Genomic DNA, 17,535 nt, shown 5'->3' with positions numbered 1-17,535 from the left:
GTGTCTTGTAAGTATTAATGGTCAATAATAGAACTTTGATTTTACAAGCATAGAGATACAATTGTAAAATGTAGATACTGTAATTGAAGTTAAACATTTGATAATTGAAAAGTAAAAAAATCGGACAGTTTATTTCTGTTTCGCCCTTGGACTGCTTGAGTTAATCGCCTGTCTTATATAAAAGCTTTTGACAGGGGTTTCAGATAATACCATGTGGAAGATGCTGCTTTGATATACAGGTTGTTGTCGGCAGATGTTAGCAAATGCAGCAGCAAATTTGATGATGGAGGTGTGATTGTTGCTCTGCAGGGGGTTCATCATATAGCCCTGGGGAGCACTTGTGCTGAGGGATAGTGGATGTCACATTTCCTACTCTAACCTGTGATCGTTTGGTTAGGAAGCTCCAATTGTATAGTGAGATGTTGAATCCCAGAGCCTTGTTCTTTGTGACTAGAGTGAGGAGCCAACGTCATTCATATCCCTGTTGTCTGAAGTAATTGCATACTGTCCATAAGAAAAATTATTGGAAAATTTGACACAACATGGATAAAGTTATGGACAAAGAAGTAAAGCTGACCAAATGGGGCACAGAAAGGGAAGGTTCTTTACCCCATTAAGTCAGCTTTACCTCCCTCTTCGTAACTCGCTTTAGGTTGTGCCAAATTCTCTCATTATTTTTCCCATGGACAGCACCATATAGGCTTGAACTACGGGGCTATGGATCAGTATACACCGGAATTGTCCTTCAAGAACAAAGATAAAATGACAGACGACTTCATATTGGACATGACAATCCAATTTGAGATGTAGAGGGGATGCCTGGTTCCCTACAAGACATGTAGTGTGTGTTTGTGTGATATGACATGAGTTTGATTTGAAAATCATATTTCTTTATGTCCTCAAACAGGAAACTGATCCAGGTGACATGGCTGCCAAGGGAGTCACCGTGGGAGTCCTGTATGTCCTTGAGGACTGTGTGGCTGAAGCCTCATCCCCCAAGATCCAAAATATTGCACTAATACTAGAGGAATCTATCGTCGTTAAGGACCTTCCGGATACTCCCTCTGCTTTGGCCTACCTTCTCGGCCTCCTTTATGAACATTTCTTATCCGGAGGGCCTTAAGTACACCTTGGAAACACTGCAAAAGATTTTCATGGAGATTGGCCCCAAATGCTCAAACCGTGTCTTGTCTCTGAAGAAAAAGCTTTGTCTTCAGAAATGAAGAAACTCGAGTCAGCTCTGACCATAGATATATATATATATATATATATAAAGGCTAGATGTCTCGTCCGCGTTGCCGGCCAACGGAGTCGAACGTCCGCACATGGCGGCCATCTTGCTACAGTCAACTCGCTCACCCATAACATTGTGTTGGTGCTACATGTACTTTTTAAATAACCATAACTTGGTCGATTTAACCGATTTTTAAACGTTGGGTTTGTTATCAACGTCAGAGATGTAGTTATGCCACTGCATACTTATGAATAATTATGTTATTATTATTTTTTAAATAGAAGAGAAGTATGCAGTGGCATAACTAACAACAAACAATCTTACATTGGCAGAATGATGAATTTTAAGTTGTGCACATTGGTAGAACGAACAATTGTTCGTAAAGACAACAGAGCATTTTTGTAGTTTGGCCAATGCATAAAACCTTGTTGGGAAAACACGAAAATTTGAATGCATAAGGTTGCCAGTGAATTTTAGGTTTTCGCAAGCTTTTTTTTTTTTTTTTTACAGTGTAGGTGTCTTGTAGGGCTGGGAGCTAGTCAGAAGTGTCAAATGGAACGCCATTGGGCCTCATTCACCAATATCTTCCTAAGTTATTTCTTATATTTGTTCTTAAGAAAGTTCCTGAGAGAAATCTACGTGTGATTCATGACGTGTTCTTAAACAGCAGAATTGTTCGCAGGTGTGTTCTTAGAATGATGAATCCCAATATTTCGTAAGTTGAAAGCTTGTGCCCCGTTGCTCCTATTTAGCATAGGTAAACGGCCCATTAATTCCCATAAAAGGGCATGATATGGCAGGGTCGTGTGCACACTAAGAAAAATGTCAAAACGACGTGGTAAAGACGGTGGAGGCCTCGACAAAAGACAGAAAAACTTTAATAATTCTGAAGTGGAGGTACAGCTGCAAGAAGTTAGCGACAAACAACACATCATATTTAATAGCGTCAGCTGTGGATACAAAGCAGTAAATAAAACCGATGCATGGAATGCAATTACTCATGCAGTGAACGCTGTATCTGGAGAAGTGCGCAGAACTGATGAAGTGAAATGAAATGGTTTAACTTTAATCTGAATTCTGAAGCAAAAAAACATATTTCAAAACATAGCCTAAAAGACAGTTGACTGTTACAAAATATCCATGAGGACTGATCTTGGTAGCCTAAAGCGTCCCAAATAAATAAATCGGTATGGTCACAGAAGATGCGTTCCCTCCTCAGGGGACGATCTGCAAAATTTTGCATCAGCAATAAACACGCCATTGTGTGATGTTGTCTTAGTGTGCGGAATAAGACTACTTGGGCCTATAAATACCATGATAAGTCACTTATTATTGGATGGCAAGGTTCACCGTGAACATAGTTGATGTAAATTGAAGGCAAAGCAAGGCTAGTTAATTTAAATAGGCCTAGCACAATTCATACACCATGGCAATTCAAAGTGCTTTACAAATGAGCAGAAGTGTAAATGTAGTGTGTATTTATTAAAACAAACAGACATTTAATTATGTGTAAAATAATAAAAATATTAGCTGCAAGATTATAAAGCGTATAACATTTTGCGCAAACATGTCAGCTCTCAATTGTGCGTAAGAGTGCTCTTGGGTGTGCGTACATTCTGTTCTTACCTAAGAACAAATCCCAAATAAGAAAACATTGGTGAATGGCAGAATCTTCGTATGCGTAAGTGGGGTTTAAGAGCAAATTTGTTCTTAAGAACATTTGGTGAATGAGGCCCATTGAGAAGCCACCTCGCTAACAGCCTTTCTCCTCTACTTGCCTCTATGCCCCTGGCTAGTAGACTGCGCAAAGTCGCTGCAAACATCGTTAGCTTCCATCGAGAAGACCCCCGTTGTCCAAACGGGCTGTCAATCACTCCAGACTGGACATGTCAATCAAGTCAGCCACGCCCCCAAATATACCGATCTTTGAGGCCTAATATCTACTTAATTATCAAATTATTTTCAGATGTACCACCAGGACACTGATAAGTAGAAGGGAATCTAGCTTATGGCACCATGATGAATTGTGAACAATTTATTTTGACTTACTATTTCATGAGAGAAGTTGGCGATTTTTGAAGGGGAGTCATCGGAGGCAGAGTTTTTTTAGAACCGCCATCGGCGGTATTGCACTTTAAGCCACTTGTGTTTGTGGAAATGTTGCTATGGTGTAAGTATGCATGAAGTACAGCGTAATGCATTTTTATCAACTGGTGTCGCTAACAATTGCTTGCAGTAGCGTGTAGCCTACGGCTAGCTCTTGACTCTCGTCTTTTAATTTATGACAGGTATTCGACTGGGACTTTTGGAAAGCAATCAACTTGGACAACTCAGGTGTGATGTTCCGAGTCGGGATTTCAAATGTCAAAATGGAACTGCAGCTCAAACCATGTTATATGTGTAATATATACCACCAGGGCATGACATTAGCACCCACCCACTAAATAATGTTGTTTTTACTAAATAATAAAATATATTTTTGGACGTCAGCCTCTACTAGTCTTCTGTGTTGCCTTGTGCCGAGATCTAAACCCTGCACGGGTGGATCTCACTCCAAGGTTTTTTGAAAAGTTTTCAACCCTGTTGAATAGGCTAGTCTTCTCAAAACACATCTAAAATAATAAACTCATTGCAGGGTTTTCAAGCCTCACGCATTGACCGTGAGACACACGCATTTCAACGTTCATTCTCACTTTCACATATACACAAACATACAATATAAGATAAACATTTGTTTGTTGGACATTTGGGAATCGGAATTGATTAATGATGTTGTTTATAAATATTTAAGTTGACAAAGGAGTTTTTTGGGGTTTTTTTCAGTTTAGTTTAGTTCATATATTCAGTTTAGTTTAGTTCATATATTTTCTAGGCCTACTACATTTTATGTAATCTAAAACTACATGTGAAAGGATTGTAAAACTAGTTATTCAAGTAAATTGTAGCAAACCGTAGTCAACTTTATTCAAATAAAACGTTTCCCAACAACAAAATTGTGGCTAATGAAATTACTGAGTGGCTAGTAACTTTGGAAAACCAGTAGCCACAGTGGCTGGTGAGCAAAATGTTTTATGTCAAGCGCTGTCTACCACACCCTATCTATTATATATGGAAGCAAATCGTGACCAAAATTTTAATTAAAATGCATTTGCAGAAATGCTTTTTCATTTTAAGAATGTGGCTGCATTGTTTGACTCATAAATGAAATTAGTAATCATCCTATTTGCATTTTAATTTTCTTCAAGAGTGCTCAATCTTTCACTTAATTAAAATGAAAAAGAAATAGACATTTAATTTTCAAAATATGCCCCAGCAAATAGATACCAAAATTTAATTTGAAATGTAAAATTTGAAAATTAAAATGCATTTGCATAAATGCTTTTTCATTTTAAGAATGTGGCTGCATTATTGTAGCCTGGTCCTAACCAGACTCACGTACATTGCATTTGTACAGAGAGTCTGGCCTCGCTCCATTGATTGAAGCGTTGACTTCCTTGTAGGCGGGTACTCTGTTGAAGTTTAAAACTATTGGATCTGCCCAGAGCCACTCTGATCTGCCATAACCAATCGCTAGCGTTCGCCTTAGCCAATTCCTTCACCACTACTGTAACAGAGCTGGCTGCCGTAGCTGGAAAATCAAGCTTTTCCCGAACCCCATGGGGAGGAGGGCCACAACATTATAGCCACCAACAAAACTCAGCAAAACTTGTTCTTGCTCCGGCTTTAGCTGTTGGATATTCGGCAGCGTTGCCACAACGGACCGAATGGCTTTGCTCGCATCTTTCTCCGCCGCCATTACGGAACTACAACACAAACTAGAGCACGACATCAACGTCATCGTTCTCAGCCACTCCCTCTGTTCGCTGATTCGCCGGTAGAAAATCAATCTGAAAAATCTGACTTACGTACCTCATGGCCAGACCTATGTACAGAAGCAAAAATAAAATTGAGCGGAAGTACGTAGGAGGGCAGAGCCAGGCTAGCTTTATTGGACTCATAAATAAAATTAGTAATCAATCATTCTATTTGCATTTGCATTTTCTTCTTCAAGACTGCACATTTTATGCCATAATCAAAAAGAAAACAGAGCGGACATTGCTTTTTCGTTTTCGTGGTCTGCCCGCAAAGTACTGCCCATAATTCGAAAACGAAAAAGCAATCTGAGCGGCGCAGCGGAGTGACGTCAGTAGCTGCTCATCTTCAGCTCCCTGCTGACCGAGCTACCCATCTTGTTCGGTAGGGGGCGGTGTGCACATCTGCATTGCATTACATTTCAAATGTGCCGGGAAATTGATTGAATTGCGGGGTCTTTAGAGGACGCATCACAGATCATGGCGCTCCCTGAAATTGAAAAAAACGGGATGTTGATGGTTGGTCGTCCTCGTCCCATTTGAGGCTCCACAGCATCCAGCCGTTCCAGGACTGAACAGAGGTTTACTATGGCAACCTCATTAATGTGTAAATCTGTGACGGCAGAGTATGCAGCCAAGCTCTCTATGACTTGTTCTACTCGGTCACAGGCATCAGACTCAGATATATTATTAGATTCTACCTGCTCAGCTAATTATAACAGTGTTTGCACAATTTGAGGGAGCGCCATGAGTCAAATGATGCTGCCACATTCTGAAAATGAAAAAGCATTTCTGCAAATGCATTTTAATTTAAATTTTGGTCACGATTTGCTTCCATAATTATATACCCCACATCTATTATTCACTATTTCATTAAACAACCATGAAACCTTATGATGGTGAAGTGGATTGTGGTATATAATTCCATGTTTACTATAAAAACCAAACCAAAGCAGAGTGCAAGGGTCACATGCAACAGGTTTCAATTTCCTACAATAACAAGATAAGGGGACTCGAAAAAAATATTTTGCAAAAATATGAGGCTGCATCAGTGCTCTCAGCTTTGCTTTTGAAGGCAGTTTTTCCTCTTCATAGTAAGAAAGGTATCACTGCTCTCCTTGTCTTAGGATACTCATCAAACCTTTCTTTGTAATACCTGTAATGGAGTAAAGAATACCACTGCTTAATGACATACATCAGCAGACATGCACCCAAACTACTGCATTAAACTGAGTTATTCACATATATATAATGTTAAAATTAATTATAAGACCTACACAGATATCTCTGGATTCTGAGAGAACTACCTGTGATGATGATAAGCTCGCGGTCCAATGGCGCATAGAGTGAAAAGGGCAAATGAGAATGTAGATATGGACCATGTCGCAATGGCGTACCCAACCCACTCCACTATCTCTCCAAAGAAGTTTGCACCAGATACATACTCAAACATTCCACCTAGGAGAAAAACAAGGATAAATATAGCTGCAAGCAGCAATGAAGGGGCCAAGCAGCATTCGATATGGAAATTCAGTAGCTAAACAAGCAAAGCAAAACTTTTTATAAAATATTCGCTTTTTTGAAATGGCATTATACTTTTTGGCAACGTGGTGGCGCTACCGGGAAACTTTTGATTACCTTCACGGCGATAAGCTGATGCGTTCTGTAAATATTTCATTTTAAGACAACATTCGAAATGGCCGACGTCCAAAATGGCCAAAGTGGGAAAGCGTAATATTTTACAACTTTGCGTGACGCAAAGAATCAGAAGAGTCCGATCTTGTGATTTGGGGTCAAACCGTTCAGAATTTATGATGCAAGAAATCCGATGCGCTTGGCTACATGTAGCAGCGTATATCTACAAAGCACAATAAATCAGACTCTTCTTGAGTATAAATCCCCTGAGAATGAAACGTTATCGTTACCATTATGATTACACTGGACGTACCTGTGGCGTACCTGGCTTCGCTAAGCAGATAATCCTGTATCACGACATGCTTGATGACTGGCTGGATTCGATCCTACCACCTTGCGTTTCAAAGGAGCCCATCTTATCCCAGTGAGCTATTCTCACTGCTGGGAAATGCTGTGTTCGGTTACTTTACAAAAAAAAGCAAGCCGTTTCTCCCGTGGCCAGCAAGTATACACAGCTGTAATTCAGTCATATTTTGACATATCACGGTGATTGTGGTAGGAAAATGGTTAGATGATATGCTCGTGATGACATTTCCAAAGTTTCGTCTCTGTACGGTAAACCGTCGCAGAGACAAGGCCTCACGTCCGCTTTGGCGTGCTCTTTGTCAAAAATGTTTGCGCGTTATTCGTGAACAGTTTGACTTATCGATAAAATTCTAAAGATTTTTTGTCGGCATGGTCTGAAGATGATCTGTTACAATTTTCATGAAAATCGTAGCAACGGCCTAGGAGGAGTTCGAAAAAGTTGGCTTTTCAGAAAATACAATTGACGGGAAAACCTTCATGACGACCATGACGCCATAGGGTTCAGTCGAATCGCCAACATCTAAGGAATCTAATGACTTAAGAAAAACGGTCTTACAGTTCAAAAGTTATGGGCGTAAACACAAATCCAACTTTGACCCCCTGGTGGCGCTATAGTGCTTCAGTGGTCGACATGAAACTTGGTGACAATAATCAGGAGGCCGTTCCCAATCAGTGTGCCAAATTTCAAAACCGCACCAATCGGTTCTATGGGCTGCCATAGACTCCTAGTCCTAAGCATAAAAAATAAAAAAACTAACAATTCCAATAGTTGCCCCCTAATTAGAGAGAAAAGGTGCTGAAAGTGATGATTGATTTCCTTGCATCTTTTACCATTGATAAATGTTTTGGGTTAATACTTTATTGAAACTAATGACTAATTGTTACAAAATTAAACAAAGTTTCCTGACCAGTCTTTGCAATACATGAACATATATGAAATAGTAAATCATGTCAGCATACAGGTTTTCTCAATTGCTTTGGTTCATTTCTTGAAACAGTAATAACATTCTCAAAGCTCTAGGTTATTGTTGTAATAGCTTCTATGGTACAGATCAACACGAAAGCTCACTTGCTAAAGGTCATAACTCACCCAAAACATTTGACTCATGCTTCAAAACAAACTCAGTAACTCATAAAACGTGTCTCATAAAAAGTGAAAGCCCTGAAAATTAAAAGTTTCTTTGGTATTGTGTAAACAATGGTGGCTACAATGTTTAGATGTTTTATCAGTATGGTAATGGACCATTGTAATGTTCCTTATATCCACATTTCAGTTTTGTCCTATTTATGTTTCATTGACACTGGATGTTTAACTGTACTAGAATGTTATTTTTGTCTAGCTATCTGAATCTATTTTGCATCAAACTCAATGCTTATTTCAACAGTACAAGGTTTGACAGTACATTACACATTTCACTCACATTTCCACGGAAATTGTTATTGTATTTTTATTTACGTAAATTAACTCTTACACCAGTTACAGTAACAATGGACAAAACGCAATGTAATGCATAAATAAACAAGGAAAATACTGAACTGTATGTCCAGTAACACACTGTAACACAGTAAAGCAAAATACACTAAATACTTCACCTCACTGGATGACTTGTGGCTCCTGTCTGTCTGACCACAGATTTTCATCGACATCACGCCTGATATTTTCCTTCCCTATTTGTTCAAGTTTCACCTGACAGGTGATTTACCAATTTCTGCGAACATCCCCAAAAAATCTAAATGACTGTAATGATGTTCATGGTATATATAAGGGAGTCAGGTGGCTGAGCGGTGAGGGAATCGGGCTAGTAATCCGAAGGTTGCCAGTTCGATTCCTGGTCATGCAAACTGACGTTGTGTCCTTGGGCAAGGCACTTCACCCTACTTGCCTTGGGGGAATGTCCCTGTACTTACTGTAAGTCGCTCTGGATAAGAGCGTCTGCTAAATGACTAAATGTATATGTAATATGCTTGGCAGATTTAGCCAACAGAATGGACTATTGCATAATGTTGTGCATGTGATGACTAAACACAATGAAATAATTCAGACATGGTCCCAACACAAGCTCTTCTCCTGTCTGCCCCCCAATGGTGGAATCAACTCCCCACCTCCATCAGGGACACTGACTGTCTTCCCACCTTCAAGAAAAGGCTCAAGACGCACTTGTTCCGGGAGTACAACGGAACTTAGGAATGCTTGGCTGGACCTGATGTTAGTTTCCTCCAGGATCACAATGACTTGTATTGAGAGACTTGTTGCTCTTGTTGGTTAGTTGTAACGGTTTTAAATTCTTGTACTCGCTGTGAAATATTTTACTGTTGATTGTTTTTCTACAGGTACACTCTTGCACTTTTTGAGTTTCATGTTGTTTAATTGTAACTTGTTTAACTGCATGCTCTTATAGTTCTTCCCTTTGGCACTTATTTGGTTTTTCACAATGTATGCTTTATGTTTTGGCTGCTCGCAATGTTTGGGGCTATCTCGTTGTTATGATCAGTGACCTATGCTCTTTTGTAAAGCTCTCTCTTGGAAGTCGCTTTGGATAAAAGCGTCTGCTGAATGCATACATGTAAATGTTTTGGAGAGTACAACTATTCAACTGAGAAACAACAATCAGTTTTAATTAATATAGCAAGATATATTTAATGGGTACATTTGCTCATTGTAAACAATTGTACTTACTCATTAGGATAGATGTGATAAAACATTAGCAATTTGTTTAAAAGAATGAGATATTCAAATATTTTGTGAACAAGTGCCCAGGGGTTTGGAGGTTTGCACATGTTGTTCTGAAAATATTCATTATCATTTAAGAATTGTACCAAAGCAATTGAGAAAAACGGTAATGAAAAGTGGCGGGGACCGATTTGTCATTGTTCATGCATAATGAAACATATGTCCCTGAAAAAACCTACAGCTCTTTGCCTACAGCAAGATATATGTTTTCCCCATTCAGTGTCCAACCTGGCAGGCCTGCCGTCAGGGGGGGGTGAAACGGTACAGATGACCCAGGGCCCATTACCCCCTCCCCCCTCCACGGTAATAAGTAACTCGCCCTCACCCCCTGCCCCCTTTCATAAGTTAACTTGAACCCGCCCCCCCGGGCCCAATAGTGACCCCCCTGTCCATAACTCTTAGGACTGGCCAGCAACCCGGAATGCCTGTAACGTGTGCAGCTGCCAGCAAACAGTTTCTTTCTCCAGAAGTCTCATGGTACCTTTAGGAATCTTGTAAACAACTTCTCCTGGCTTTCTCAAGTTTCGCAGAATGTGGTCACTGTGAATGTTTATAGCCATACCTACGAAAAACAGAAGTAAACCTGAAGAAAAAGGGAGAATATAAATAAGTGGTTGTTCAAAACCAAACAATGCAGTAGTACAGAGCTCAACTCTAGTTATGTCAAAACCATGAAATGCATGCTTCAAAAAATCGATGTTGTTAACTTCACACTGAAAAAAACTAATGTAATGTAAAATGTAAGTTACTGTGTCACAGTAAATTGATTAGACGAACACTGGTACTCTTGTATTTACTAATTCTTCTCTCACTCACCAAAACCCATACGAATGTCTGTCAACCAGGCACCATCATAGGTGGCACAGTGGAGCAAGTAGTGGGCCTGGAGAAAACCGTTAACTGTACAAAAGACCATTGCAGAGACAACAATGTAGAGAGGAGAAGGCCGGCCTTTGTTAAGCAAGGAGTAGATAAATGTCCTTAAAAAGAGAGGAATACAATTTTCAGTATGAAGAAAAAGTTAATGAGTGTCCCTCCACTCCCATGCCCATACTATTCATCTTTGAATGAGTCGACAGCAGCAGTTTCCAAACTAGGACCACATGTGGGAACCTGCGTCTTCAAGTCGTCTATAAGTGACACTGTACCAGCGAATGTCAACGGTTCATAGTATTGGGCCGTTGATCAGGGGATTGCTCCAAATCACAATTTTAACTAACCCTCCTGGCTTAAAAGACGAAAACGATCATTGGGGATTTTGTACACATCGTTATCGATGATAGTAAAACTCACTACTCACTAGAGTGAGGTAGAGGAGGAACAAGTCATGGATGATATTGATCCACCACGGCAAAGTGCAATCTTCACGGCTACATGACTTCTTCTCGAAAGAACGTTCTCTTTAAGCCCCGTACTATGACACCACTCATCAAAATAAAATGACATGCCGTAATTGACATGAACGATAGGATACGTAGGTCGAGGTCCTTTTTTATAGACCTTTACTTCATTTAACAAAAAAACATACACCCTTTGAACACATCTAAATTGACTTTTTTTTTTACATTTCTTTAAATAAATACTATTAACCAATACATTATCCAGTAGACTAACTTTTTAACATTGTTTTTGTGTCGGGAAAATGGAAGATAGATGTATGGATTTCGGTTTGTTTCGTAATTGTAGGCTACTATTCACTAATATGTAGCTATGATAATTATAGTGGAATGATTTAGATTGAGGATATATGTAGCATCAGCCTAACCATTTGATATCACAAAGTACCATATAGCCATAAGTTCCATAAAGCCATAACTGGATTTATGGAAACAAATCGACTCGAAATTAGTCAGACAAACTGACATAAGCCTGGTTTATTCGGTAAACTTGCTTTATGGAACAGGCCTCAAGTCACAGTCAGGTTGATTGCAACATATCCTCTGCATAGTCAAGCTGTATATTTATCAATATTGCTAGTTGAGCGCCTACATCCCCCCCTTCAATACTTCAGTGTGGCCCTTGAAGGTTGTTATGAAGACTGAAATGGCCCTTGATGAGAACAAGTTTCCCCACCCATGCACTATACACATACTGCTAAGACTTTTTTAGCCCCATGAAGAGATAGCAATTTGGGCCACTCCCCCCTACCCTGCTCGGCTATGTGTAGAGAATTGACCCACTGCGCAAAGGATTGTGGGTCAGAATAGCCAGAAAAGCATTCTGGCTGGCATACTGCAAAATGTAACAGGATGCAATAGGACATTGTGAAAAGGCTTCACATGCCTTTTTGTTACACCTTTAAATCCCTGCTCAGGTATTCTTTGCGACCGGCCTTTCCCCGCTGCTATGGCTTTGTGCCACGAGAGCAAGCTCTTAAACATATCACACGTTTGTTCAGTTAATGCTTTTTATTTACAGCTGGCACAACAACATGGCTTCACAGACCATTGCACATTAAAACCCACCGTCAGTAAATCTTTCCTCTGGTTTCCACACACTATTTTGACCACCTTCCCCTGGGTCCCCTTGTCAGTCTTGTCAGAATGTTAGTCTTTTTGTCCTGTTCCAACATGTAGTCTGTTCCTTCGTGTTCATGTTCCCAAGTCTTCCGTGTTGTTATTGCCTGTGTGTTTGGGGACGTAACAGAGTACCTGAGTTGGCAAGTATTTGAGGGGTATTTTTTAATTTAGGTAGTAATTAATTGGGTGTGCTTTACCTTCGGCAAGGGCACAACCTTTGTTCTCTCACATAAGGGAGTTAGATTAACTAACTTAAGTTCGGGGGGAAGATAGCGCACCAAGACTCCTCCTCTACTCCAATCAAGCAAATCGCAAAAGCACGGAAGAATGCGCACCAACTCCAATCAACTTCATACGCATCAGCCTAGCGAAAGCACGGAAGAATGCGACCAAACTCCCCGTATCAATTACGAGGCTTGTATAAAGTGTCTTCCGTTGCTCTGATCCTTGTGCTAGCATGTTTTTGTCACCCTCCCTCCCCTTTTCTCTGCTTCTCCCTGTCTATCCAGGCTCCCCGGGGGATCCGATTGAGCCGCTGCTCGGCCGCGACCCATAAGGACTCTCCGCCACACCGAGTCCATACCCGGTAACTATTCATGAACCATCCACATCACCTCCCCGGTAACTATACATGCACCATCCACATCACTTCCACCATCTCTGCATCCCCTAATCACACTCTCATCCTCCCAGGAACCCAGGCCCGGCTCTGCTACCGGCCTCCATCAGCACCAGGCTCGGCCCTGCTACCAGCCTACACCAACCGCCTCGGGCTCGGCTCTGCTACCAGCCTACACCAACCACTCAAGGCTCGGCTCTGCTACCAGCCTGCGACACCCTGCATTAGGCTTGGCTCTGCTACCAGCCTCAGGCTTGGCTCTGCTACCAGCCTGTACCACAATGCATTAGGCTTGGCTTTGCTACCAACCCAGCTTCAATAAAAGCTATCTATTCAATCGATGGTGTGATTACTGAACTCGTGAATCTTATTGGGTGTGCTTTGCCTTCGGCAAGGGAACAACCTTTGTTCTCTCACATATATATTATTATTTTTTTATTTATTTTTTTGCCCCCCTAAAACTCAGTCAATATTTGGCCTACATAGACAACGTAGGTGTCCAAAGTTTCGTCTTGGTAGCGATTGAGTTGCTTCTATTGGAATTTACGTTCCGTTGCATGGTTTAGGCTTAAGTTAAGTTTTTGTGGCGAAAAGTGAAGCTAACGGTGGCTAATTTGCTAGCCACAGTCACTGACGTTACTAACGTCACTGCGTCACTAACGTCACGAAAACACGCGTGACTACCTTTGGCAGAACATTCGTTTCGCATCTGTTAACTTGGGGGATAGCTAGGCTAACTATAGCTTTACTGCAAGGCAGCTGCAGAAACGCCACAAGAAAAGAGGCCAGGGTGATAACTATTTACTCATTTTACTTTGTGATATGACACACAATTGTGATGTGTAATGTACAGTATAAGCTGATATTATTAAGGAAGTACATCTACTTTCGGAAACAGTAGTCTACTATTTCACTGAAGTATTAGCATCATGACATTAGCCTGTGTTGCCCGGGCAACACATACTACAGTGGTCTATGATGTAGCGTTATCTGTTTTCAATCGTTAAAATAAACATTCCTCACATATACATTTTCGTTGTAGGATTTATTCTGACATTAGTAAACGATTTGTTGGTGAAATTACCATTACCTGTGGTTTCAAACCAGTGTAGCTCACTGCAACGCTGTAGCTTACGCGAGACACACTACAAAAACATCTACAGTACACAGCTGTTTAGGAAGTCAAACTGCGACAGAACATGTTCGGCACTCCCCTTACTTAAATCAAAAGTCTATCTAACTACAAACCTGAACTTCATTGCCACAGCCTAAACGTTGTCAATCTGTTCATGAAAATAATTAATTTCATCTTAAACCATACAACGGAACGTTAAATCCAATTCAACCAACGCAATCGCTACCAAGACGAACAGTAGTCTAGTACTTTACCGTAGTAGTACAATTTACCGGGGCAGCTTCTCCACACAGGGCTATATCGCATTTTGCGTTGTTACTGACAATGATCGCTACCAGTGAACTTTTTATGAATGAGCGATTTTCCACTAAATAAATGTCAAGCTTATTTACGTTTTGGGAGGCATATTTTCAGTTAGCAGATGGTACTGTTTGAATCGCGATTCCATCTTCTACTGCCGGGTAACGTCGTAGAATAATCTCCAAAGGGGGTTCTTTATTAATGAATGAATGCAATGAGTAGGCTAAATGCCTGAAAATATCATGAGAAGGGAAAAACTTAAGATGACGTTTAAGTCATAGAGATTAGGTCAATTTTTACACCGGTCTGCCAAATTTATTCCTTTTGATTCAACGTTGAGGCTGCCTCTTGCAGGGGAAATGAGAAGACATCTATTTCATTCTACACTTCACTCGTATTTTCAGTTGTAAATGAGCAGCAAAAAAAAAAATCTTTTAAATCTATGTAATCTTTATAAATAATAAGTATTAATTTTTATATAAAATATACAGAAATATCAGTTGTAAAAATGTCATTCAAAAACGGACCCCTGTGCAACCGACGCAAGCAAGCACACCCTACAATTTCCCCAGAAATTGTACCCTCTCTAGTTATTATTTTTTTCCCACCCCTAAGGATCAGTCAATATTTGGACTACATAGACAACATCGGTGTGAAAATGTTCGTCTTGGTCACGATTGCGTTGCTTTTATTGGGATTTACGTTCCGTTGCACGGTTTAGGCTGAACTTAAATTTTTGTGGCAAAAGGTGCCTTGTGTCAACAAAGGGTACTCAGTGCTAGCCTACGTCACAACGTCAGCACACGTTAGCAACGACGCATGGATACAACTTGCATAGATGTGCTTGCACAGCGAGTATCGTGCCGTGGTGTACTAGCGGCATCATACATGTACATTTAAGCAAATCAAGACTTGCATTTACAGTAAGTAATGTAACATGTAATGTATTTAAACTCAAGCTTGTGTGGTGCGTCGCTGGCTTCAGTGCCACAGACTAAACTTTATGTCAAAAGAAACGTTCTCATTTCCGGTGCTTTCAAACAATCCCCTCACTCAGTGAAGTTTGGCTAGCCACCGCAACTAGCTTGCTCGTAGCAAACCTCTTTTGAATTATCCAATTCTCCCTAAATAGATGTCAAGCTTATTTACGTTTTTGGGGGCATATTTTCACTTAGCAGATGGTACTGTTTGAATCGCGATTCCATCTGAAATACTGCCGGTGACAACGTTTTTACAGTAGTTTGTTTCAAAGGGGGTTCTTAATGAATTACGCAAAATGAGTAGGCTAAATGCTTGAAAAATGTCACTAGAAGAGAAAAACTTAAGGGGACGGACCCACCTGCAAACGACGCAAGCAAGCACACCCTACAATTTCCCCAGAAATTGTACCCTCTCTAGTTTGAATTATTTAAGTTATTTCTGCCTACCATGTCATACAATTGGGTCCACATGCTCTGATTGCATGTGATAGTATGGTGATCAAAAATAAACGGAACAGAGCAATGATAAATTCCTTAACTACATTCTTACAATGGCATCTCATTTACAGTAGTGTTAGTAAAAAGCAGTGCCTAGTTTAGTTCCACACAATGCTCTGATAACAGTTATGAAGCTAAAAACAGCTGCAAAAAAACAAGAGCATGACTGCATGTTAAGAATTTCATATTAGATTTCAGTTAGGAAAACTTACATAACTCTTCAACCCCACTGAATTCCCTTATGTGGAACTAATTTATGTCTGTTTCAAGCGATGAATCATGGTTTCAACACAAAGTTCTGTACCTTTGAAAGTAATGCAGACAGAAGGTCCAGAGAAGCAGGTTTCTGCCCAGGCTGTGCTGGGAGTCGGTGGTTAGGACTAGGAGCACAGGCACCAGGAAAGAAGGTAGCTCCTGAAGGAACCAGGCAAGTTTGGCTGGACATGTTCTCCCTGGAGGTCCATCACAGCCCACATAGCGTCCATAAGGAGTGTGAGTCTTGGTCTGCCTGACAAAATATGCCAGTGCACAAAAGATTAATCCCCAGCTGAGAAATTGTAGAAAGCTCTCCCTACACTCCATCCCTCCTATTTACTACACTTTTTTCAGTCAAAAAACTCAGGTCAAGAAGAATGCTTTCGCTTAGGATAGAGCACCTTCTGGGTTATCGAAGAGTGTGTTCAAAAAAACATGTGTTGGGAGGTCCTCTCCTCAAAATGTCGGTCATAGGCAGGACTGAAATTTGAGAAGTCTTCTTATTGGCTAAATATGTTCAAGGAGCATAGGCTATCTAGTTGGTCACCACCTGTGAATTTCACAAAATAATTTGTTTTGACCCAAGTCAGAGAGGATAGATATTCAAATTGCACCATCCAAAAGGAAACTCACATTTAAAAAATACAGCTGTTTACATTTAGTCATTTAGCAGGCACTCTTATCCAGAGTGACTTACAGTAAGTACAGGGACATTCTCCCCGAGGCAAGTAGAGTGAAGTGCCTTGCCCAAGGACACAACATCATTTCGCACAGCCGGGAATCAAACCAACAACCTTCTGATTAATAGCCCGACTCCCTAACTACTCAGCCATCTGACCACCACTAACTTTTAGCAGTGCATAGTAGTTATCAAAACTTTGAATCTGACTGTACAAGTTGAGTAATTGAAACTGGCCCCATAGCAAAGCACACATTATTCAGGCCATTTTCCTCTGCCATTTTATTAAAAGTGAAATGTATGGACTCCAAATGTACTCTCTGGCAAAGGCAAGGCATTTCTAAATTTAAAGTTACATATATAAACAATATTTTCGCTAGCTTTGATGACTTATCACATAAATTTGGCCTCCCTCGGTCTAGCCTGTTTCGATACTTCTAAAGTCCGCCACTTCCTTCAGCATCAGGATCCTAACTTTCCCTATTTAGCCTCACCTTCTGGTTTAGATGATCTGTTAGAAACTACCTTCAGCTTTAAAGGACTTATTTCAAGAATCAATACCTGTATATCTTCTTTTAAAAATGGGAGAGGACTTGGAAGCAGACATTTGGGACAGCGCTTTACTAAGAGTGAATGGCAGCACTTCATGTGCCAAAATAAGCATAATACAGTTTAAGATCTTACATCGCATCCACTACTCCAAAGCCAGACTTGCTAAAATATACCCTAACAC

General features: G+C 40.4%; 1 protein-coding gene across 1 annotated transcript; it reads right to left on the bottom strand.

Annotated features, from left to right (window-relative positions):
* Nucleotides 1-4,169: 4,169 nt before the first annotated feature.
* Nucleotides 4,170-16,522, bottom strand: LOC136965509 (3-oxo-5-alpha-steroid 4-dehydrogenase 2-like). Its single transcript, XM_067259686.1, has 5 exons — nucleotides 16,173-16,522; nucleotides 10,634-10,797; nucleotides 10,299-10,400; nucleotides 6,393-6,543; nucleotides 4,170-6,241 (listed from the first exon to the last, which is right to left on the bottom strand). The coding sequence occupies exons 1-5, from the start codon at nucleotides 16,448-16,450 to the stop codon at nucleotides 6,175-6,177; spliced, it is 762 nt and encodes a 253-aa protein (XP_067115787.1). The 5' UTR covers nucleotides 16,451-16,522; the 3' UTR covers nucleotides 4,170-6,174.
* Between the last annotated feature and the right edge of the window lie 1,013 nt (nucleotides 16,523-17,535).

The sequence above is a fragment of the Osmerus mordax genome, chromosome 21, assembly GCF_038355195.1.
Source record: "Osmerus mordax isolate fOsmMor3 chromosome 21, fOsmMor3.pri, whole genome shotgun sequence".
In the NCBI taxonomy this organism is placed as follows: Eukaryota; Metazoa; Chordata; class Actinopteri; order Osmeriformes; family Osmeridae; genus Osmerus; species Osmerus mordax.
The sequence above is the reverse complement of the archived record's forward strand: the minus strand, read 5'-3'. Positions and strand labels throughout refer to the sequence as shown.

Bases quoted from the DNA above. Each gene is read 5' to 3' on its own strand.
- LOC136965509 (XM_067259686.1), bottom strand. From the start codon at position 16,450: ATGGAGTGTAGGGAGAGCTTTCTACAATTTCTCAGCTGGGGATTAATC. The intron at 10,798-16,172 runs GTACAGAACTTT...TCTCTTTTTAAG, and splicing joins TGTCTGCATTACTTTCAAAG to GACATTTATCTACTCCTTGC. The intron at 10,401-10,633 runs GTGAGTGAGAGA...CTTTTTCTTCAG, and splicing joins AGACATTCGTATGGGTTTTG to GTTTACTTCTGTTTTTCGTA.